The sequence below is a fragment of the Musca domestica genome, unplaced genomic scaffold (assembly GCF_030504385.1).
Source record: "Musca domestica strain aabys unplaced genomic scaffold, Musca_domestica.polishedcontigs.V.1.1 50, whole genome shotgun sequence".
NCBI lineage: Eukaryota > Metazoa > Arthropoda > Insecta > Diptera > Muscidae > Musca > Musca domestica.
This window is the reverse complement of record NW_026712347.1, coordinates 2,064,960-2,090,724: the sequence shown is the minus strand read 5'-3', so window position 1 is coordinate 2,090,724 and position 25,765 is coordinate 2,064,960. Positions and strand designations below refer to the sequence as shown.

Below are 25,765 nucleotides of genomic sequence, written 5' to 3'. Positions count from 1 at the left end.
TTCAATAAAAATATAATTAAAATTATACATAATAATGAAATTGTAAACGTCTTTTCGCTCTACGCTACCATTATAATAAGTGTTTTCCACGGCGGAGATCATAAATAATAACTACTTATGATTTATTTGTATGGTATATTTTATTTATTTTTTGTTCGAAATATATATTTATCTCAAAGCATATATTAGAATACAAATGAGTGCTAAGCAAATTTTAAGGCATGTTAAATATTCAAATTGGGGTTAAAAACGAAATGAATGAAAAAGGAAACTTTAAGTGATGTCACATTAATTAATATTAAAATAATATCACATTCTTATATATATTATAGTTTTGTATAAATACATGATTGGGTGATAATTTTTTTCGTTTATTTATAAAAAAGGGAATATTTGTTAATTGTTTTGTTGAAATACATAAAGTCACTAACCAAAAATAAAATACATACATATTTATAAAGATGAAAAGAAATTAATTAAATCAAAGATAAACATATATTTTATTGTATTTTTTGTGTTGTATTTATTAATCTATTGTTTAAAACAAAATTGGCAGTAAAGTTAATATGTATTGCTATGTTTGCTTTGTCAGGCAATCTAGAAGGCGAACAATCTGACAAGATTTAATTTTTTTTATTTATTTATATTATTTTTTTATATTTTGTTGTAGTATGGATTGAAGGGCATTTGTTGAATTTTATGACAAAGAAAAAAATATTAATTTATTTATACAGATTTGTAAACTTTACCATTTCTCTTACACACCGACGCCTAATTACGAGTTTGACACAAATTTGTTATTTATTTTACGTATAATCAATGGGATTGACAATCCAAATAACTCGTTTTACGAAAATATGTTTGGTGTAAATAAGGCTTTATAAAGCCTGATACGTTCATATTGGATCTGTTTTCAGTGATAAATGTTTACGAATGACCTTAATCTGATTCACATACATTTTAGAATTATACAGGTAATCGCATTGACACATCTCATGGGACAATGAACTGTCAAACTAATTTTGGAATTGAAATTTTTGAAAGAAAAGGTATTAAAATTTGTAAATATCGTTCAAAAATACATATCATCACAACCTCCGATTGACGTCGTAAAAGAAAACTTATAAAAATCTACTTATTTTTGACAAAACATTTTGAAAATTTTGACATACCAATATTCCCAAGCGTTGATGCATTTACCTGTATTCTTCTACCATGCACATTTTCATACACTTTAATTGGAATTAATCATCATCGGACACTTTACAGTGGTAAAGGGTTCAAATGTAAATCAGACCTCAAGTTGTCTTTAATTAATAACATTGACAGTTTAAATGACGGGTTTTAATAAAACTTGTTTACTGTCAGGTTAAACACCATGGTGTAACAGTGAGGTGTTATACCAGCATTTCAAAAATGAGCCTAACAACGCGTTCATTATTTGAAATTCACAATGAAACAGATTTTGACATTTAAAGTACGTTTAGATACAAAATCTCTACCCGGGATAAGCCTTATAATTTATCAGTCACAATAAATTACACTATAAAAATATAAATTAAATTTATTGTGACTGATCAATTATCAAAGTTAAGCCGAGTTGAGGTTTTGTATTTAAAACATTACACACGCATGCGTATATGGTAAATGAAATCCATTGGAAATGGACCATTAAGATTTTATTTGACATATGCAATATAATTGACATTTTGTTAAAATTGACACAATTTAGTGGGTGTAAACGTACTTTAAATGCCAAATTTTTTTCCCTTAAGGTAATGGCTTGGCAACATGACAATTTAAAGACGTATCATTGTAGAAGAATTCAGGTAGTCACATCGACACAGCTGCTGTCACAATGAACTGTCAAAAATATTTTGGAATTGAAAATGTTGAATAAAAAGCTATTAAAATTTGTAAAAAATTGTTGTAAAAACAACCTACGATTGGTGTAGGATAAGAAAGCACTTATGTTTGATAAAACACATTTAAAAAAATTTGACATACCAATGTTCCCAAGCGTTGATGCATTTACCTATTCTATTCTTCTACCATGAATATTATAAAAGAATATCAGATCTGTTTTCTGTACATACAATGGATTTATAAATATAAATTTTGACAATAAGATGCTAACAAATGAACAATTTTGAAAAAAATTCAAACATATGATTGTATGACTTTTCCTCCTTAATTCTACTATGAATTTTTCATTCAACATTTGCAATTTTGACAGTTCATTGTTCTAGCAGCTGTGTCGATGCGACTATCTGTATTCTTTTACCATGTTTATACAGGGCAACTTGCAAAAATACATATACGATTTTTGAGGCTAAAGCAGAGCAAAGCTTAAATCGTGACTTCGAAGCATGGCAGAAGAATACAGGTAGATGCATCAACGCTTGGGAGCATTTATATGTCAAAAAAATTTTAATGTTTTTTCACATATAAGTAGATTTTTATATGTTTTCTTATACGACATCATTCGGAGGTTATTATGATCCGTATTTTTCAACAATTTTTGCAAATTTATATAATTTTTCATTCAACATTTTCAATTCCAAAATTGGTTTGACAGTTCATTGTCCCAGCAGCTGTGTCGACGCGTCTACCTATATTCTTCTACCATGCTTCGAAGTAAAAATACAACACTGTTCCAAATGGAGCTGACAACAGTGTTGTATTTTTCGTTTCGTCGGCCAATATTTTCAAAAGTGTGGTATTTTCAGGCCGATGCTTTGATCTATTTCATCCTTTTATCCTCATGCGTTTGTCAGTTGCTTTTACTCGTATTAAAGGAGGTTTAAAGTTGGGAATTTTCTCGTGTTAAAGGAGGTTTGAACACAAATTTTCGACCTGGTTAACCGTGATAATTGACTCAATCCCAAAATATTTGACAAACATGCGTTCGAATTGAACCCACTTCCACGGTTAATTGCCGTCTTTATGAGGGTTATTTGATATTGTTCTAAATCCAGTAAATATGCTATAAAATGCCATAAATAAGTTATAAATCCAGCGGATTTCCGCTGTCAATTCCATTGCGTATGTGTCAAACGAAATCCGTTGAATTTGAGATTTGTCGTATACTAATGGAATTGACAGGTTAAATCTACTGGATTTATTAAATGTAAACAAGTCTTATTAAGGCATTTAGACTACCATATTCGAATGTCAATTCCAAAGCGTATACGGCACGCAAATCGTATTCATAAATCCAGTGGATATTATTTGACGTATGTACCATGGCAGAAGAATACAGGTAGATGCATAAACGCTTGAGAGCATTGATATGTCAAAAAAATTTAAATGTTTTTTTTTCAAATATAAGTAGATTTGTATATGTTTTCTTATACTACGTCATTCGGAGTATAATTCGCATTTTCAACAATTTTTACAAATTTAAATAATTTTTCATTCAACATTTTCAATTCCAAAATTGGTTTGACAGTTCATTGTCCCAGCAGCTGTATCGACGCGTCTACCTATATTCTTCTACCATGGTATGTACTATGGAATTGATGTTTGAGATCGAGTGAATTTTGTAAATCTAAACGTAATTTGATCAAGATAAAATGTGTTTCACGATTTTTTTTTGAGTTAATTTAAATAAATTACGGAATAGAGGCCTGTCTCAAATTTTAGCCAAATTAGATTTGCGTTTTGACAAATATTAGGGTTGTTCCAGAACCTGCAAGAATCTACTAGTTTTGCAATTTTTTTTTCGATAGCATAAAGGGAAAATCGGTAATAGTAGTAAAAAGTTTCACATTCTTGCAGTTCTGAAACAGACCAATTGTTCATAAAATATGGGTTTATTCCAAATCATATTTAGTAAACCCAGCAGATTTAAATTGCGAGTTTCATTGCATATACGTCAAATAAATCCTCATAAAGGAAGTTAACCCGGCAGAAAGCTCTAATGTTAACATACTATTAAAAGACTAAATTTACAGGCATTTTACCTTAAACTCCAGGTTTAATAGCCAATTCCATCGTGTATACGTCAATTAAAATTGATTCGATTTCAAAGTGAATTTGACAGATAAAATTCACTGGATTTTGTGTATGCAAACCTTTTTACCTTTGATTTTAAAAGATAGCGTACGATATAGAAGAGGCAAGAATTGCTTTGGTCTTCAATCCTAATGGTTAAGTACATAAGAAGCTTGAAGTCATGGCTAGGCATATTTTGTTATATTTCATAAAGGGAATGCAGAGCCGCACTAAAATCCTGCCGTCATTTTCAATTATAATTTGACATTAATGTGCCAAAAACCATGACTTCAAGCTTCTTATGTACTTGCCATGGTAGAAGAATACAGGTAGTCGCATCGACACAGCTGCTGGGACAATGAACTGTCAAACTAATTTTGGAATTGGAAATGTTGAATGAAAAATTATTGAAATTTATAAGAATTATATCATATAAGGAAACATATAAAAATTTACTTATTTTTGATAAAACGTTTTAAAAATTTTGACATATCAATGTTCCTAAGCTTTGATGCATCTACCTACATTCTTCTACCATGGTACTTGCGCTATAAATTGTTGTTTTTCAATGCGGTGTTGCGCCTAAAGTAGTGCCTATATTTCCCGGAGTACTGCTCAAACAAAACTTGTCTATGTGTTGTAAAATGGCACTTATATATTTGGAAAGAAATGCTTTTTCGTATACAATTTCAAAATGTTTATCATTTAGTAGACAAATTAAAATCCGTACTTAAATATACATACATAAAAATATTGTGTAAAAATGTTAGATATTTCTAAATCAATTTTTAGTAATTAAAATATATTTAAAATTAATTATATTCATTCTTTATTGACGAGTGCCATAGGGGTCCATTGAATTAATTGAAAATAAAATATATATAGACTAAAAAAAGAAGTAAACACTAAAAAAATTGTAAATACACTAAAAAATTTTACTTAAAATTTAAACTAAATGAATATTAAAAGGATTATTGTTTAGGTGTATATCTTTGTAAATTTTTAGGCTTGAACAAGGGTTATCTGACTAAGTTCATGTTTACATTTAAGCTCGTATCACGACAGACTGCATTTAAATGAATAATGTGATGTAAAATACATAAAGACATATGACAATTATCTTGATAAGAGGCTCCAATGTAAACTTGACCTAAGAAAGAAGGAAGTAAATAAAGCTACCTGGACACACATGAAATTACTATTAATCAATTAGATTTGTAATTAAGGCAATTGGCAATTTTCAGCAATTCATTTCAATGTGGATGGAATTCTTTGGATAACAACCCAGCTAGCTTTAAAAACGTTGCCCTCGATATAATATTAACTTCAGAATTATTAAATATCTAATTTATTTGTATATATAGTTTATTTATTTGGATTTGTCAGGCATTGTCATTTGTGACAGACTTTTCTGTGCAGACATTTACCACAACTCCCAACTCCGCACAAGACCAGCTGACCATATCAAAGTTATGATGTTTGCCATGGCCAACATGTACAGAGACCCCCGCGGTTGGTCTGCAGCGAAATTTCCTCCTGTATTTTCAACTTCTGAAATGAGCGGTGCCGTTCGTTGTTCTTCATCCACTTCGTTGGCATTGCGTGGACATTTCATCCAGTCTCTGGCCGATGACTTAGGCTTAGGATGAGCCACACGCATTAATTTATCATCAAATTCCCAATAAGAGTGGCCCTTAAAGAAGTATGTCTTGCCATTGGTGTATTGGAAGGCAGCATCAATGTTATAACCGATACCCGACCAGATGGACATATCGCGTGGATAATCAAGTTCAACACGGCCTGTTTCACGATCCAACGACCAGTACAGAGTACCGCTGAAGAGATATGTACGATTATTGTAACCCCAAATAAATGCAGCATCAATGTGTGGCAGGGTTGCCGGCAGTCCCAAGGCAGATAGGTAGTTTTCTCGTATCAGGGTCACCGAATCAAATTCGTAGAATTTACGACCTGTAATGAGTTATGTGAGAATATTTAATAAATGTTTGTAAATTATTCAGAAAAGTTCTTACCAATAAAGAAGACAATATGGCGCTGATAGTTTTCATAGACGGCATCAATTTTACTGAAGTTCGAAGGTAAAGCAGTCCATAGCCGTTTGGTTTCGGTGGGATAACCAGGATACAGGCCTCGTTCGCCAATGCGCCAAAGGTACTGTAAAGAGAGGGAGAGCGGGAGCATGTTTAGATTTAAGAAAATAATAAGAAGGCTCATATTAAACAACAGAGGTAGACTCATTTTCTAAATCGAATATGGCAACCCTTTTTGCCGAACACGAATATTAACGTATGACGAGTGTCATATTTTACAAAACTAATAAGGAATGTATTATTTTTAAGCCTTTCATCTTAAGGAAACTTTTTCGGTGCTTTTAGATTCTGTGTAGTCCTCAAATGACGTTTTTTTATTTAAGGTGCATCTTTAAGGATCAAAACCCAGAATAATCAGCTGATAAATGTTGTGAACTAAAATGACCAATGAATAATATATGAAGGTCAATTTGACTAGAAATTCGAATCGACAATCTCTTATCAGTATTACAGCAAAATAAGCCCAAAATAAGTCAATCTTCATAATTGTCTTAGCTGCCGCAAAAATATACTTTAGAGCAAAATTCATGGTGCAATGTAATATAGGCAACCTCTTTTCAAAATAGCATTCCCACCCCTGCTATTCTATAATTTAACTTGTCAAATTTCAATGCATAAACAACAGTTTCCATCTCTGGTTTTGTGTGTATTCAGTGGATTTATGAATGTAGATTTTGACAATGAGATGTTGTCAAATGTGTAAATTTGAAAAAAAAATTAAACATATGATTACATGACTTTACCTTCTTAGTTCTACCATGGTAAAATTTAACTATTCCATAATCAAACCTTACATGACCTATGGGGCTAATATTTTGGTTTTCCGTTTTGGAGTATATCCTTCCTAAACTTTTATACCCATTAAAAATAACAAAATATTTGGTCGGAAATAAATTGAAATTTCTTGCCAACTGTACATCTTAAGGAAGAAGTACAAATTATTAATGTGACAGTTTATAGGCCTCAAATAAAAAAAAAATAATCGTCTGATGGCAGGGGATTACCTTGGTAATTGTACCATGAGTATGGGGTTCTTTCGATTGTTTAATGGACCTTCAATAAGGTATTACCCCAGATCAGCAAAAATGTCAAAATTTATTAAGGTTTTGTTGACTGTCTGTTAATCTTTCGATTTCAATCACAATACGCTTTTTGACAACTCGTTAAGGTAATCAGCTGAGGTAAATGAAGTACCTACTGATTTTGTCATGAATCAAAATTAAGAAGGCAAAGTCATTACATTATAGGCATATCATGCTCTGCGAAATTTAACTGAATAAAAAACCGGTTCCCATCTCGGATTTGTACATATACAAGGCATTTTTGTTGCCGTCAATATAATAACACCACTAATAGGTTTGACTTTGATTATACAACTCTGGTGTTCGGTATTTTCATTTTCCTCTGCAAATTCGGAATACCATTAACTAATGTCTCTTCTTTCACGCTACAAATTATTTAAGGCTTAATTTGCATTTTCAAAGTTGATGGGATTTCAACTGCCAATTTCATTGTGTATACTTTAAATTAAATCGAATCTTAATTCAATGACTTGAATTTGACGTATACATAATGGAATTGACAGTTAAAATCCACTGGACTTATTATTTCTGTACGGCATTAAACGGCTGATTTTCATTTAATGTGATCTAAAAAATCTTGTGATCTTGTATATAGAAAAATTTTGGTGTAAACACTAAATAAGGAAACTCGAGAGTCACATTAGAAAGAATAGAACAAAATAATTTTATCTTTCTTCAAATTTTCTGATAGTTATTGCTGTCAAACATTTCATAATGACACTACTGCCTTGATCTTGCCTAGTGTAAACAGGGTTTAAGAGTTGCCACGTGAACGTCATAATTTGTCAATTATGATCTATTTCACTCGTACTTGTATATATTTTACGTCAAAGTAATCATGATAGATCACTTTATTCAATAAAACATATTTTACTATCTTGTGTGAACTATAAACATTCTTAGTGTGTTTCTCTTTTCTATAAGAATCATGCAAAAAAAAACTTACCTGTCCTCGGAAAATAAACAGTTCACTGCGTATAATCGATATGGCATCATAATGGGTCGCACAACTATCTGGTTTGGGTTTACGTGGTTTCAATGGACGATGCGTCTTGGTGGGCGTACGTTGCGGTGGATACGAATGTGTGGGATGATGACGCGGCCGCGGACGTGTTGTTGTCGTTGATGGTGTTGTCATGTAATAAGGTCTACGTGTTGTTGTCGTCGTCGTTGTGGTGGTGGTTGGCGGTGTTCTATAATCGGGATAATATGTTCTTGGTGTATAGTGGTCATAACGTGGATCATGATGATTACGATTATGGTGATGATTGTTGTTGTTGTTATTGTTGTGATACGGATGACGTTCATTCGGTCGTTGCGGTGAGTATGGATAAGGATTCGAATTGGGATAGTTGCGAACTGTATAATACGTTCTTGTTGGCCTTGGGGTTGTGGTAGTAGTTGTTGTCGTAGTCCTTGTTGGTCTTGGCTGGGCATGATATGTACCCCAGGATTTCACCTTTGCTCCATACAATTCCTGTATAGCATTACGATCGTCGGCGGGTAATTCCCGGTCCGCTGTGTAGCCCTGATACCAGGGGAACATAATGGCATTTTGATCAGAGGAATGTCCTAGGCCTAGGGAGTGACCAAATTCGTGTACAGCAACACCGAGGAAATCAGTACCTGGAATGAGAGAAAATTGGAAATGAATGATGGAATTAAATATGAATGATAAATTTAATTGTTTTATTTGAGGGATTTTTTCTGTTTACTTTTTGGATATCGATCTGGCTACTCGGCTTAAAAGTACTTTCTGGTTAACCAAAATAATTGCCCAATCACAGTAATATCATCTATGGCAACTAAACTATCAGGGTCATAGACGGTCTGTCAGAAATTCTGACGGATATGACATACTTTTCCGACGTATCATACATACTTCGAAAAAGTCGTAAACCTAGACATATAATAATAGTTTTTTTACGGAAGCGTGGTGGTTGAATACAAAGGCATATAATAAGATGTGACATTCCATTGTTGCATTGGTTCAATAGATGGCGTTGGTAGTGGAAAATAAATAGGGAGGGATGTATGTGTAAACCTACCTTTCAATTAACTAATAAGAACAATTTATAATGAACTAGTTCATCTCCTTTCTGTGAACTATAAATTTGAACTTGGCCATTTGTAAATCACATTATAGTTGTGTTCCAGAACCTACAAATTAGTACTAATTCTGCTACAACGCGTTCCCGTACTGCAAAAACTAGGAAAACTTGCAGCTCTCTCGAAAAAAAAATGGCGCTGAGTGGTGCACATTTCTGCTTGTTTTAGCTACATGAATTTGGCCGAGCAGAAATGTGCAAATTGTGAATATGACATTTAATTGGCAGGGCTAACAAGGTTGAAAAATGTATTGATACATTTCAATGTTCCCGCGTCACAACAAAAATAAAGAAATGATCAACTTAAAAACTAAAGGAAAAACTAATATTTGTAGTGCAAAAAAAAAAAAAAAAAAAACAAAAAGAAAAAATATGGAGCACTTTTGGATGATTCCAGTAGTGAAGAGGACTGGCTGAAAGATGAATCAGATTATTAATTATTATTATAGATTATTAATTTTAACGTATCGTCTTCAATACTATTTTTTTTAAAATTTTGGCGTCCGTTTGAGTAAGGTTTCACCAGTCCGATTTGGACTGTTTACTCTTGGAATTTTGAATTTTGACATTTTATCGCATTTCTGCTAATTTTCCGTTCCCTTATTTTTTGAGCAAACCTAATTGAGAATGACATTTCGAACTGTTCTCTCTTCTGCTAGATTTACTACTAAAAAAGTACTGGAACACAACTTATGTTATATGTATAATAACTATTCCTGTAAAAATTACTCAGTAATCCGTACTGAGAGAATTTTCTCTCTCGCGTGGAAATTTTGCAAAAAGTTATCGAACAACATTTAGTAGAAACTGGCAAGAAAACAGCTGTTTCACAATACGATACTTTAGACTCTTAAACTGTTGAGAAAACCAAATTAAAATGACAATTTTGCACCATAAAATGCAACGTCAAACGTTAATTATTTGAAAAATCATTAAATTATTGCCAGAAATTTGTAAACACCTTTGCATGGGCCACAAAGCAGCTGTTTTTCAATCAGCTGATATCACCGGTAACTCTTACTGAGTTAACTTTTCTATTAAGATTTTGCAAACTCTTAGGGCGGTTATTAAATCTTTCCGATAGATAAAAAATTGATACTGTCGGTCACATAAATCGTTTTTCGTTATTACAAATTTCATTTAAGCAAAAGGTCAGACCCTTCCGGATAGATGCATCCATGGTACAATGAAGAGAAGGTAGGCCAACTTTGAAAAAATTGCAAGTACAGAGGTCTACCTGTTTGGCTTGTAATGTCAGAATTAGTATCAAAATAATAAAAAATCAAACAACTTGTTGCATTTATTTTGAATAAATAGTTGAAAACCGCGATAACTGAATGAAAGGTCAACACTTCTTTTCAAAATCATGTACTATATATCTCTTAAGGATTATTTCGCTACAAAAACTCTAGATTTTGTCGATGCATACGTTGAAATAAACATTTTGAAAACACCCGAATTTGAATATTTTCTGAACAATTTTTTTGTTTTTGAAAAGAAAACACATACATAAACAAATAAAGATGACATATTAAGCCAAGAAAATAAAAAAATTAAAATCATATGGTATCATAGCCCTGCCTTGATATCATTGTACCATGGATGCATCAATTTTTGAAAACATTGATATGTCAACTTTTTTAAACGTTTTTTCAAAAATAAGTAGATTTGTATATGTTTTCCTATACGACGCTAATCGGAGGTTATTATGATATGCATTTTTTAATAATTTTTACAAATTTAAATAATTTTTCATTCAACAGGTAGTCGCATCGACACAGCTACTGGGACAATGAACTGTCAAACCAATTTTGGAATTGAAAATGTTGAATGAAAAGTTATTTAAATTTGTAAAAATTGTTGAAAAACGTGAATTATAATAGCCTGGAAAACATATAAAAATCTACATATATTTGAAAAAACATCCAAAGTTTTTTGACATATCAATGCTCCCAAGCGTTGATGCATCTACCTATATTCTTCTGCCATGTACCATGGTTAACATACAAATATTTATCCAGGGTTAATCCGGGTAAAGATTTATGTGTAAGCCTACATTTAGTATAGTCATCAATTAAGTTCATGGTAGAAGAATATAGGTAGCATCGACGCAGCTGCTGGGGCAATGAACTGTCAAACCAATTTTGAAAATGAAAATGTTGAATGAAAAATTATTTAAATTTGTAAAAATTGTTGAAAAAGGCATTTTATAATAACCTCCGAATGAAGTCGTATAAGAAAACATATAAAAATCTTCTTATATTTGAAAAGAAATTAAAAAAAAAATTTGACATACCAGTGATCCCAATCGTTGATGTATCTACCTGTATTTTTCTGCCATGATTAAGTTATATTAACGATCTTTCCTGAACTAGTTCAACTGCTCCTTTCTGTGAACTATAAATATGAACTTGGTCATTTGTGAATCACACAATTACTCAGTAACTTGTACTCAGAGAAGTTGCTCTCTCGCGTGCAAATGTTTGCAAAAACTTCTCAAGCAACATTTACACCAGATCAAACAAAGAGTCAAAGTTTGTTTACATTTTGTTTTCTGCTATGCATCTCCACCAAAAAATGCTAAATTCATATCTCTTTAAAATATTAACAATATTAAACATTACAAATCATTTTCAAATCAAACTCAATTTATAGAAAACAAAAATTTTTCGCTTATTTAACTGATAATCGAATTATTCACACGTCCAATTTAGTTCATCAATCATCAAAGAATGGATTCTATTTTCAATGGATGTTGGAATTATGTTTTAGGGAAAACCCAATTCATTTTTCGTTTATATTTCACTCTATTTAACAGTAGCGCAGTGACCGTTGGCCGCCATTCACACCCAGCTAATAACAGTGGCAAAAAAAGACGGCTCATTCACTCACCGTCAGTCAGTCGTCAGCCTTATTTGCATCATCATCAATCAATTTCATACAAATCACTCATCCATCCATCCGTCTATTCATCTGGAGGATGGAAAGATTTTGCAGTAATATTTCAACATGTGAATAGTCTTCGACACCCCAGCATCCCCACCACCAAATCAAATGGGGTAACATTTACATTTTTTGGGGGGTGGACTGGTTTTTCTAGTCTATTGGGAATCGTAGAAATGCCATGAATGGTTAGATATGCATATCCGTTATTTTGTCTGTTTGTTATAATTTTTTCCTTGTATTTTGAAGCATTATCAGTTTGGTCATGGCTATTAGCAGGGCAATGTTGTTGGCCCATTTTCCATGTCTGATGCTGCCCCCATGTGTCTTAATTAGGTATCAAATATTCGTTAATTTTGGGTCGATCTGTCTATCCTTATATGTAGCTGCCTGTCTGTCGGTCTTGTCTACCCATATGTTCGTCGTCTATCTGTCTATCCATCAGTAAGGTGCAAAGCTGTGGTCTTATCCCTTTCAGCGCATAAATGATGTGATGAAAATTAGATTGTAAAGCATTAATGTGTGTGTGCGTGTTAGGTTTAGCCAATCCTGTTGCTCCCATTTACACATTGTCTGTGTCAGTGAGAGGATAGGTTTAGCTATTTTGGCAACATGTATCATGCTCATTATTTGTTATTGTTGCATATCCATCATTGATTGTAAATGATGGCTGATAGTTGGGTTCGAAACCATATCAAAGTAGCCGCTACTTCTATTTTTCTTTTTCGACAATTACACATATTTCGCAATAATCATTCACATAGAGTATCTAAACGAATTTCTTTTAGCCTCATTATCCCTTGTGCCTGCTGATGGACTAAGTGTAGTTTATTAGGGCGCTTTTTTTTGCAGTCAGCTCAAAGGGTTTCATAAAACCAGGCCAAAGGAGTAGCATTAAGGAGCAATTAAGTTATTAAGTAGCAATCCTGTTTTGAAATAGTTCATAGTTTGTAGAACAGTCAATTTGAGTCTCCATTTCATTGGAATGTAAACAAAGGAAAGTTAAATCAAGATATTTACTCTCAAAGGGTTTAATGGCATGTTTACATTAGAGCCATTTTCCGGGTAATCTTCTTTCTGAAGATTTATTTGAGGTATATGCAATGGCAACATAAACGTACTATAAGCTGTTAATAGAAGATAAGGGCTTTACATATATGCTGCCACTTTTATTATCCATGTATACTTCCGTACGTATGTCAAAATTGTCATTTTACATATGACACAAAATTCTTGCTTCACACACTTGCATATGTTTCTTTTTATTTCCTTTGCTTATATTGTAATTATATTGAATTTTTTTAAAAAATATAATTCTTTCCGGTTATTACATCTTTCCGATGGATAACAAATTATGTTGTCGGAAAAATAAATAGTTTTTTGTAATTACAAGTTTCATTTAAATATGAACTGTCTGATAAGCAAAATATCAGACCATCTTCCCTTTATCTTTTAACGTACAATTTACTGAATTCATGTTGCCATATTTTATATTGATAATATGGCAATAAAAGCAAAATGTATTTCAATGAAAAATGGATAACGCAAATCGTTTATTTCGTATTAAAGCATAGAATTATAAATTTACTTCACGAAATGAGTTACAAATTAGCTTTGTTTATAAATTTTAAAATAAGATGAAGATGCCATTGTGAAAAAAACGCAGTGACAACCAGTTACATTTACAAAAAGCTTGCCATATTTCCATGATAGAAAAATTGATATGTCAAAAAGTTTTAAATTTTTTTTCAAATATAGGTAGATTTATGTAAGTTTTCTTACACGGAGGTTATTATAACTCGCGTTTTCAACAATTCTTACAAATTTAAATAATTTTTCATTAAACATTTTCAATTCCAAAATTAGTTTGACAGTTCATTGTCCCAGCAGCTGTGTCGATGCGTCTACCTATATTCTTCTACCATGCATATATCTGAAAAAAATGTTTTTTATTTTAAAGAAGGAATGTAATAATGAAAACCCGATAATGTGAACTTTATCATTTACTTTGCCTAAAGTACTATAAAAAAAATATAAAAACGGGCCTATGGATGTCTTTATATCGCAAATTTAATATGTTTACACACAACCATGGTAGAAGAATACAGGTAGTCGCATCGACACAGCTGCTGGGACAATGGACTGTCAAACAAATTTTTAAATTGAAAATTGTGAATGAAAAATTGTTCAAATTTGTATTTTTTAAATGTATATCTTAACAACCTCCGATAAGCGTCATATAAGAAAACATATGAAAATCTACTTATTTCAGAAAAATCATTAATACGTTTTTGACATATCAATGTTCTCAAGCGTTGGTGCATCTGCCTGAATTATTCTACCATGACACATATGTATTTTTTTGATCACAGCGATCCCTATTTGTTGCCTAAGTGTTGTATTTAAAAATTTAAATGTCGTCCATTGTATCACACTATGTGTGCAACTTCTGCGTATCGATAAAAACATTTTTCGTAAATCCACGTTCATTGAATCCTTAAAAATATATTGTATTAAAAATTACTAACGGAATGCATCTCTGGGTTTTTACATTGGTACTGCGGTACACACCAAAGTCGCTGTGCGGCATTTACAGCGTGAGTTGAAAAAACTGCTAAGCTACTTGTCCGACAGCTTTTAAAATTATTCCAGTGACAGCTTATTATATTGTTTACAAGGGTACAAAAACATATTGGTGAGAATGTACCAGAAAAAAGTTATTCGTGATGGAATTCAAGCGTGATAGTGTGATTTCTTTATATTTGGCTGGAATTGGCATTTAAGTGTGAATAAATCTTTTGTGTCTCGTACCATCGCTCGTTACCGTGATACTGGTAGCGTAGCCCGACGTCAAGGAAGTGGACAGAAGAAAACAACTACATCACCAGAAATGGTTCGAAAAGTAAAGAAGCGACTTGATCGAAACCCGCGTCGCCGTGGCCGAAAAATGGATCGTGAGCTGAACATATCGCAAAAATGAGCTCGGGGTAAAGCCATTGAAATTCCAAAAATTCGCTTGGACAAAAGTGGTGAACTGCCGAATTTGTTTTTCTCCGATGAGAAAACATTCGTTGTCCAGCAGTTTGTAAACAAACAAAATGATCGTGTTTACTTGCCAAAGAGTGAAAATATTCTAAAGAGTGTATTAAAGCCTTGGGCACGCAAACATTTTGGCCGCAGACCTTGGACATTCCAACAGGACTCAACGCCATCGCGCTCAGCACGCGCCACACAAGAATGGTTGCAAAATGCTTCATTTCCAGCGCACAATGGCCCCCAAAATCTTCGGATACCAATCCGTTGGACAATTGTGCCTGGAGTATTTTGGAAAGCAAGGTTGGCACTAAAAAATACCAAAGTGTCGATCACCTCAAGCAAGCGCTTCCCCGGGAATGGGTCAAAATACCGCAGTGCAGTATTCGGACAGCGGGTGACGGTTTCATTGGCCGTATGAAGGCCATAATTCATGCCAAAGGTGACCAATTCGAACAAATCTAAACTTATTTTAAAATATGTCATTTTTTGCTATCATTCAATAAAATTAAAAAAAGTAAAAATTATGGCATTTGACTTTGTTGCAGGCTTTTTTATCTCAACCTGTATAGTATTGAGCTCTGAATATTTCTGTAATTTCCCATGTCGAATCATGGTAGAATTAAGGAGGTAAAGTCATGCAATCATATGTTTAGAATTTTTTCAAAATTAATCATTTCACAACATCTCATTGTAAAAATTTATATTTTTAAATCCAGTGGATTTCAACTGTCAATTTTACTACGAGAACTTCAAATGAGATCCCAGATTTGAGAGTGGATGTCATTTGACGTATGCGCAATGGAATTGACAGTTGAAATCCACTCGATTTAGTAAGTGTAAACGTACTTTTAAATCAGAGTTGTATTTTACTAACACATACACACTAATTCGATTATTTTGGTTACTATCTCGCATTTTTTCATATACAGTGGATGCTAACAAATTTTTGCCACGTATTAAAAATATAACCGAGAATTATTACTTCAATTTAAGTTTTCAATAATTACGATAGTAGGACTGTTCCACTTTAATTAAAAAAAAAAACTTTATTTATTCTTTGATCTCAAAGAAAGTTAAAGGGACGATGAGGCTTGTTTGACGGTAAGTACAACAACTTAACTTTTTTATTATTCCTTTTACTAATTCATTTTCTTATTCTTTTTTCTTTTTTTTTACAGCTAACTTCACTAAAATCTACATACTATTCTAATACTAACACTGCCTTTACACGGTGCAATTTTTAGCTGGCATTTTTATCAATTCTCTTTTAAAATTTCTGCGTAAATCTTCTCGCCTTTACACGGTGGCATTTTACGATAATAGTGCCTGGCATTTTTTCTGACATTTTATTTTATTCAGTATTTCGTATAGAGCTAATTGTTTGTAACAGATATTTATAAAGAAGTGATTTAAAATTAAATGTGTAAATCTAAAGAAGAAATGATGGAAAAAGTTATTGAGGTGTTAAATATTGCATTATTAACTTTCATTTTAACTTTCTTTTTTTACTTTTTAATACTTCCAATTAATTTTCATATAATTCACTATACAATTCAGTCACTAAAAACATAACATCACAATAAAAGAAACGCATCAAAAATTACAATAAAGAAACGATATGAAATGTCAAAATCATAAAAAATTCGGAAGAAGCAAAAAGAGAAATGCAAAGAAAATTGCATGTAACCCTGTGCGGTGGCTTATCGTGCCATTTTTTCTTCTATCCTTGTCTCTCTACACCTTTTACCAACAAAAAAAAAATGGCATGGTTAAAAAATGTCACCGTGTAAAGGCAGTGTAATAATAACATCTATGTAGTTCAAAGTTTACTTATATCAAGTTTAAACTTATCAAATTAAATTTAAAATAATAATTCAATAAAAGTTTGGACTATTCTTCGAACTGCTAAGCGAAAGGCAAAAGTTTAAGAAAAGTCAATAAAAAAACTATCAATTTGACTTCTTTATGTAATGCGTTACCATTTTATGTTTTGCAAAGCGGAAAGCGCCTTTATTCTGTTTGGTGTTGCTATGGCAATGACACTGACACAAGAGTAAAAAGGGCTGTGTGATAATAAAACGGCATTTGGAAAGAAGTTGCAGGAAAATTTATAAGCTTCTTAAAGTTTTCCCTATTGCGCTGTTTTTATTGCTGGCAAAAGGATGTTGTGCCCTTTTCCATAAATACTGGTGCTGCTGATATCCCTCAAAGCTGAATTTATTGTCGCAGTCTATTTAAATTGTTCCACTCGTTGGAATTTGAGTTCAAATAGTTTTTTTGCATCTTTTTGATTATGTCTTGCGTAGTTAGTTGGGGTAGCTGTTGTAATTTCCTTTTGATATTTTATGATGCAGTTCTTTAGTTTTGTATAAATACCCACATAAATTTTAATAAAGATTTATTTTTTTTTGGATGAGGAAAGGGGCAGTTATGTCATGGAGAACTTACATTTTAATTGCTTCCCCAAAACGGAAAAATTGTAGAAGAGATGAAAGTCTAGACAAATTGGTTCAGTTTTAGTGATACTGATTCGAAGTTATTGTCACATGGGATCCAAATGACTTCACGGCGAACTTCCGTTTGATTTTTTACTTCATTATCGCATTTTTGAAAACTGCTATGAAATACGCCCTCTTAAAAACCTGGTGTTATGTGTCGCCATGTCATCACTTTTGTTTACTATTTATGAGACGTTGTCAACACTTCGTCTAGAAGCTTTATTTTTCTCCCAATAAGAAGAAGCATAAACAATGATATCCGACATACCCAGCTTATATTTTCTTCACTTAGTTAAGCTAAGGGTTTAACATATGTGCTGTCACCTGTATGTATCCATGTGTATTTCCGCGTGTATGTCAAAATTGCCATTTTACATATGACTCATAATTCTTGCTATCAAACACTTATGTTTTTATACCCTCCATGCTACATAGTATGGAGGGTAAATTAAGTTCGTCATTCCGTTTGTAACTCATCAAAATAATAATTTTAGACCGAACAAAGTATATATATTCTTGATTAGCGTAAAATTCTCGTATAGCTCCCATACAATGGTGCCACCGATATTGGACATTTCATCATTTGGGGCCACATTTTACATCGGAATAGTCTGAAAATCCACACTAGGAGTTCCCTCTGAGTAATTTACCCCCTGAAAGGATATTGTCTATATAGGTCTACGTTTTGGTGTAGCACCCATATAACGCTACACCAAGATATTCGGTATTTCCAAGATTTTCGCTACATTATTCACCGGAATTGTTTCAAATTTGGTATTTGAAGTTCGTAATGCATACTACAGCCTATGATATTTGGAGGTTATTATAATTCGCGTTTTTCAACAATTCTTACAAATTTAAATAATTTATCATTCAACATTTTCAATTCCAAAATTGGTTTTACAGCTCATTGTCCCAGCAGCTGTGTCGATGCGTCTACCTATATTCTTCGCTTATGGCACATTAACTGATCAATGCGAACTGCCTTATGTTTCATCACCTCTTATACTAGGTTCACATGATGTATGATTCGTTGTTCCACTCTTCATTATTAAATATCAACAATATTTTCTAAGTAAGCAACTATTTTTGTGCTTTGTTCCGAACTAAGATAAAATAATAAAAAAAAAATAATTTATAACATCATGGCAAAACAATGGAGGTTGACTCCTTTTCTAAATCAAATATGGCAACCCGTTTCTGAAGTACTAAACCTTATAATTTTTCAAAACAATATGTTCCCGTCTGAAATGTTTACGTATGGCGACTGGCAAATTTTAGAAAAATAATAAAAAAATCTATTATTCTCGGCGTTCCTAGGCACGTAAAACAGTTATATGTTCCATATTCCATGTTAAACCGACTGGGGTTTATAAAACCTTTACAACATAAACGTACTATTACATATCTATAAAGATCTACGTTTCAGTATAGCACCTATATAACACTACCCCGGTATTTCCAGGATTTTCGCTACATTATTCAATTTTGGTATTTGAAGTTCGTAATGGCTGCTACAGCCTATGACAGAAAATTGTCTGTGCAGGACTACGTCTTCGTATAGCCCCCATACAACGATACCTCCCGATATTCGGTATTTGGATGATTTTAGCGATATTTTTTACCTGAATTGTTTCAAATTTGGTATTTGAAGTTCGCAATGGATACTACAAAAAATAGTCTGTGCAAGGATTTGATGCCAAGTTTCGCATTTGAATATTGTAATGGCTTATGACAAAAGTTTCCTATGCAGGTCCACGTCGTCGTGTATACCCTAATATAAGGGCTACATTCGGTATTTTTAAGATTTTAACAGAATTTGTTCCAAATGGTGGAGGGTATCAAAGTTCGGCCCGGCCGGTCTTACAGCTTTTTTACTTGTTATTTACTTAATTAAATTAATGCTTAAATTGCATAGTCATTCTTTTTGGCTTCGATATTCCCAACGATACTCAAAGATCCCATTCAATGTGCTCACTTTTCAGCCGCCGTGCAAATAATTTGATTTTCAATTTAAAATGGTCGTATTACACATTTCAATGATTTACACTAATCTGCACGCAGAGGTGAGAATTTGTTGTCATAGTTCGCGTTGTTGTTGTTGTTTTGCATATTTATCTAACCTTACTTCTACATCCGATAGTGGTTTCAACCAAAACTAATTAAAATACACAAATCACAAAAAAAAAGTCCTGGCATGGTGTTTACACATGCATACATAAACCTATGAAGTGGGTTAGCTAGCTGTTGGTCTGCTCCATCAAGCTGGTAGTTAGAACTAAAACCTGGTTGAATAGTAGATGTGTGTTCGTGTGTGTGTGTGTGTGCGAGAGAAAATAATGACCAAAATGCGAAATGTGAAAATTTGACCACATAAAATACCAATTCATGTGGGGATGTCATAAATAAAACAACATATTGTGGCCAACATCGTATGGGAGTATAACCAAAAAGCGACTGACGAGGTGTCCCAACCATTAGAATTTAACGTTTATGTCCGTTGTTGTCTGCCACCACTGATTGCCAGCATATGTTACATGTTCGGTATGGATGGAGAGAGAGGTGAGGGTGAAATAATATAATTTTTTTCCTGTTCGCCTAAAACGTCCAGTCCACCATCCAACTACATATTTAAATTGTGCATTTTAATGCCTATGGATGTTAGTTGAGAATATTGTGTGTGTGTGTGTGTATATATTTCTGTGTTAGTGTGCAGAATATTATAGTTTTCAAATTGTGTTATAATAAACTGCGAAATTATGAACTATGCCAATATTTACACGGCCATTGGGAACGTGAATTCTGATACACTGTCAGAATAAATGCATGGGATCTCTAATGTTAAGTAAATCATAAGAATAATTTGCACCGAGACATCAAATACGCGTTTAACGAAGACACGCAATACATTTAACGTACAATCTAGAGGAAGCTCGTAATAAGCAAAGGCTACTTATTAGAACTTTAAGGGGAGCAGCCTTCTCTCTGAAGAAAATGGCATCCAATTGCAAAGCACTCTTAGAAAATTTGGCCCGGGAGGATCTTCTTGATGAAGCTTTTTGAAATTTGATGAAACCAGTACTACGAAAACCCTAGGAATTCGCTGAAATGCGAAGAATGACACTTTTTTCTACAAGGTTCAGGAGGTTAATAGCACTTTGGTGGCTACTAAAAGAGATATTCTATCAATGATCGCGAGGTTATATGATCCCCTTGGATGGATAGGGCCCGTCATAGTAGTCCTAAAGATACTTATGCAAAGTCTTTGGCAAGAAAAAGTTTATTGGAATAAAGCGGTTCGTCCCAGTATTATGGTATTCTGGAGAAAATTTCTGGAATCATTGCCAAATGTAGGTGAACTAAAAATTCCGAGGTGGATAGGTTATTCTCCTGAGGCTACAATACAAGCACATGGATTCTCAGATGCCTCTGAGAAAGTATACTGTGCAGTTGTGTACATACGAATTGAGCACCCAACGAGGAGAACAACCAGCCACCTGCTGGTAGCGAAAACAAAGTTTGGACCACTAAAGAGTTTAACAATCCCTAAATTGGAGCTTTGCGGAGCTGTACTGTTGGCGAAGCTGGAATGGCCTTAATATTCGGTACGATTATAAGAAGTTTTATTGGACTGACTCGTCGATCGTGCTTGGATGGCTTCAGAAAGATCACAGTCGCTTAAAAAATAGTATTTTGGCACTTAAAGAAATCTGCAACAGCAAAGATTGGCGTCATGTAAGTACTGATGAAAATCCTGCAGATATTTGTTCTCGTGGTTGCACACCATACGAACTCAAGGAAAACGATCTATGGTGGCATGGACCACCCTAGCTTCGGAAACCATTAAAAGAATGGCCAAAACCAGGAACTTTCGATCCGCCAACTATAGAAACCAAGAAGACATCAACCTTCACGCTCCTTTTTAAAGATAAAGAACAGAATTCGTCATGGTCAGAGAAAGACATTCTCAAACGGGTTTTATCTTTTAATATAACTATCAGAGCTATAGTGCAAATCATTCGTCTTTTTCAATGACGTCGATGCCGAACCCACCCTGGAATATCTTTTACTACCGAAGATCCAATTACGACTGTAGAAATTATAGATGCTAAACGGAGAATGATAGTTTCGGCGAAAAAAACATTTTATCCTCTTGATTACGAACAACTGCCAAGCCAATCAGCAAGAAGAGTACACTTCTTTGTTTAAACCCTTTCTTAGATGAAAACGGTCTCATTCGAGTAGGAGGAAAATTGAATAACTCTGGGTTGAGTTACAATGAGAGACACCATGTCCTTTTACCTACAAAATGCGGCCTAACAAAACTTTTAATCCAATATATTCACGAAACTTTGCTTCACTCAGAACACAACATTATGCTCAGAGCGATAAGACAGACGTACTATATTCCAAGGCTCCGAAGTGTCATAAGAAAATGCATAAGAGAATGCACGAAATGCATTATCTACAAGCAGAAGTTCCATAATCAGGAGCTCTTCCACGGGAACGAGTCACACTTTCACTCCCTTTCACTTATACGGGAGTGGAATTTGCTGGGCCTTTCAACATTAAGATGTCGCCCCTCAAAAACGTAAAATTATTGTCATCTAAATAATGCGAGTAATTAAAACACCTGTCATTCTCAAAACTTAACATTTACATTAGCTCATTGATTTCGATAAATTAATCAGTGCCAACTACCCTGATATTGATCATCTTATACTAGGTTCATAGGGTCCGTCATTCGCTCAGTTTTGTACCCTACATCATACACAGAATGGAGCATGGTAGAAGAATACAGGTAGATGCATCAACACTTGGGAACATTTATATGTCAAAAAAAAAATGTCTTTTCAAATATGAGTAGATTAGATAACCGCAACAAAGTCATTTTACATTTTTTTAAATGAAAGCAAAAAATGTCGGAAATAGCATCAAATTTTGGAATAAGTTTAGATTTGTTCGAGTTGGACACCTTTGACACGAAATATAGCCTTCAAACGGCCAATGAAACCGTCACACGCTGCCAGAATGTTGCTCTGCGGTATTTTGGCCCATTCCCGGCGAAGCGCTTGCTTGAGGTGATCGACACTTTGGTATTTTTTAGTGCCAACCTTGCTTTCCAAAATACTCTAGACACAATAGTCCAACGGATTGGTATCCGGAGATTTTGGTGGCCATTGTACCATGGAAATGAAGCGAGGAACCTTATTTTCTAACAATTCTTGGGTGGCGCGTGCTGAGTGCGATGGTGCTGAGTCCTGTTGGAATGTCCAAGGTGTGCGGCCAAAATTTTTGCGTGCCCAAGGCATAATACACCCTACAGAATATTTTCGCGACAATATTCGGCATTTATTCTGATGTACATGGTCGAGCGGAGAGCGACCATCGGCTGTTATGGCGGCCCACATCATCACCATGAGTTCTGGTGGCCACATTTTCAGCTGACCTCTTTGGCAAGTAAACACGATGATTTTGTTTGTTTACAAACTGCTGGACAAAGAATGTTTTCTCATCGGAGAAAACCAAATTCGGTAGTTCACCATTTTCGGCTAAGAGAAGCAACTCTTTAGTTCTTTTGAGTGTATTTTCTTTCTGTTGCGGTGTATGTTTTTGCACTTTTTGGAATTTCAATGGCTTTACCCCGAGCTCATTTTTCAATATTTGCCGAATGGAATATTGTGATATGTTCAGCTCACGAGCCATTTTCGGCAACTGCGACGCGGGTTTTGATCAAGTCGCTTCCTTACTTTTCGAACCATTTCTGCTGATGTTGCTGATTTCTTCCGTCCACTTCCTTGACGTCGGGCTACGGTATCAGCATCACGGTAACGAGCGATGGTACGATACACAAAAGATTTATTCACATTTAAATGCTGGAGTACTCTAACGATAACCACTTGCGGTTTTCAATCCAAATATAAAGAAATCACACTATCACGCTTGAGAACTTTTTTCTGGAATATTCTCACCAAAATGCATTTGTACGCTTGTAAACAATATAATGATCTGCCACTGGAATAATTTTAACAGCTGTCGGGCGAGTGGCTTAGAAATGACAGCAGTCTGAAATTGATTGCAGTTTTTCATGTCACCCTGTAATTTATTATTTTTGTAAAATATGCCACTCGTCTTACGTAAATATTTTTGACATCAATTTTTTTTGTTTGAAAATGGCAATGCCTTGTTCGCTGGAAAGGATTGCCATATTCGATATAGTAAATGAGATTCTGATGCTGTAAACAAATTATTATTATTTCTGCCAGTGTATTTTTAAAAAGTATAATAGTGTTAATATGTTTCCGGAGCACTATACAATATGCAAGTAATCTATAATTCAAAAGCATCTAAATATAATAACAGAAGCGTATTGCATCAATTCGTTACGGCTGCATATTAAACTTTATCCACAAAACTTCGCCCTCGCTGTAGTTGCGAAATGGGCGTACCGGCGTAATTTCAACGAATTGACGTTGGTCTACCACCGCATGTGAGCATGCGAGCATATTGGTGGCTGTGTGCGTGCTGTTGTTTCTATTTATTTTTTGTAATCATTTTACTACTATCGCGGTTTAGAACATATTCGTTTTACTCGGTTTTTTTTGTGTAATATTTTTTCGATATAATTTCATTCTCGCACCCAGTTGTGCGGGTGTGCGGCGTGCCACAGTTCATTCAGTGCAAAAACCGCATTATCATGTTGCATTTAGTACTAATGTAATTAATTACTATAAAAACTGGTTAAGTCATGCACAAGCATGTCGATAATAGTTAAGTGACTAGGGTCAAAATGTATAGGGGGTGAGGTAGGTGACGAATTGTTTTGGGAAGTTAATGGGAGAAATAATACAAAAGGTATGAATGTGGGGAAATTATTTAAGGCCAGATTACACATCATGTTAGAGTCATGTGTAAAGTGATTTCTCCACATTTCGTTTGTATTTCTATAGCATACTTCTAGGCGCTCTACAGAATATTTAAAATGAAAAGAAAAGCTTTTTGTATAAGTGAAAATATTTATAGAATTAGTGTAGTGTAAATATAGTATGAATTTGTTATATACAAATTGGTGCAAAATTAATCCTCCTATCAGAAATGCTGTAAATTTTACGATTGACCGCTAATGTCAGTTCTGTTTTGCCATTTTTGTAGTAAACACATGCGAAATAGCCGTTAATAAACAATGTTACGCTACACTGCTACAGAACCCGGAATATAGGTGACTATTTATTTGTCCAATAATTGGTCGATGGCTTTGGCACAACGTGAATTTCGTGGCAGATTTCCTGGACGTCCAATGGGTGAAGTACTGCGGCGTTTAGCCGCTCGCCTCGAAGAGACTGGCACAACAAAAGATGCTGCAGGCGTGGCAGACCCCGGAGTATCCGTTCTGCAGAGAATCTTGCCGAGGATGTCATGGAAACGCCGTCGACATCGACCAGACGACGTGCCATGAAAATGGATATTAGTCGACGGTCTTTACACCGAATTTTGGTACAAGATTTGAAGCTGTTTCCGTACAAAATCCAGATGGTACATCAGCTGTAACCTGCTGACCGCCAATCGCGTCTAATAGAATCAACAAATAGAATCATGAGTAATGAGACCCATTTCCATTTTAGCGGATACTTAAATTAGCACATTTACGCTTCTGGGACACTGAAAATCCGCATGTAACCCACGAAAAGCCATTACACCCGCTCAAAGTCACTGTATGGTGTGCTGTTATCGCTGGAGGAGTCATCGGAACTTTTTTCTCCGAAGGCGTCGAGGGCCAAACGGTTACTGTGAATGGTGAGCGCTACAAAGCAATGATCAACCATTTCTTTTTGCCGCAACTCGATGAGTTGGGATGCAACGGCACACACTGCACGTGACGCAATCGATATGCCGAATATGGGGGGGGGGGGTGTCGTTATATGTGGGCTATACGAAGACATATTGGACCTGCACAAACAATTTTCTGGCATAGGCTGTAGTATCCATTACGA

General features: G+C 34.2%; 1 protein-coding gene across 1 annotated transcript in view; it reads right to left on the bottom strand.

The window, feature by feature from the left end:
- Positions 1-819: 819 nt before the first annotated feature.
- Positions 820-25,765, bottom strand: part of LOC101898198 (matrix metalloproteinase-2) — a 527,659-nt gene continuing 502,713 nt past the window's right edge. Inside the window, exons 4-6 of the mRNA XM_059128418.1 lie at positions 8,136-8,815; positions 6,030-6,171; positions 820-5,967 (exon numbers count right to left, since the gene is read on the bottom strand). Of these exons, the coding sequence (XP_058984401.1) occupies positions 5,420-5,967; positions 6,030-6,171; positions 8,136-8,815 (1,370 nt within the window). The 3' untranslated portion in view covers positions 820-5,419. The remainder of the gene's footprint in view (positions 5,968-6,029; positions 6,172-8,135; positions 8,816-25,765) is intronic.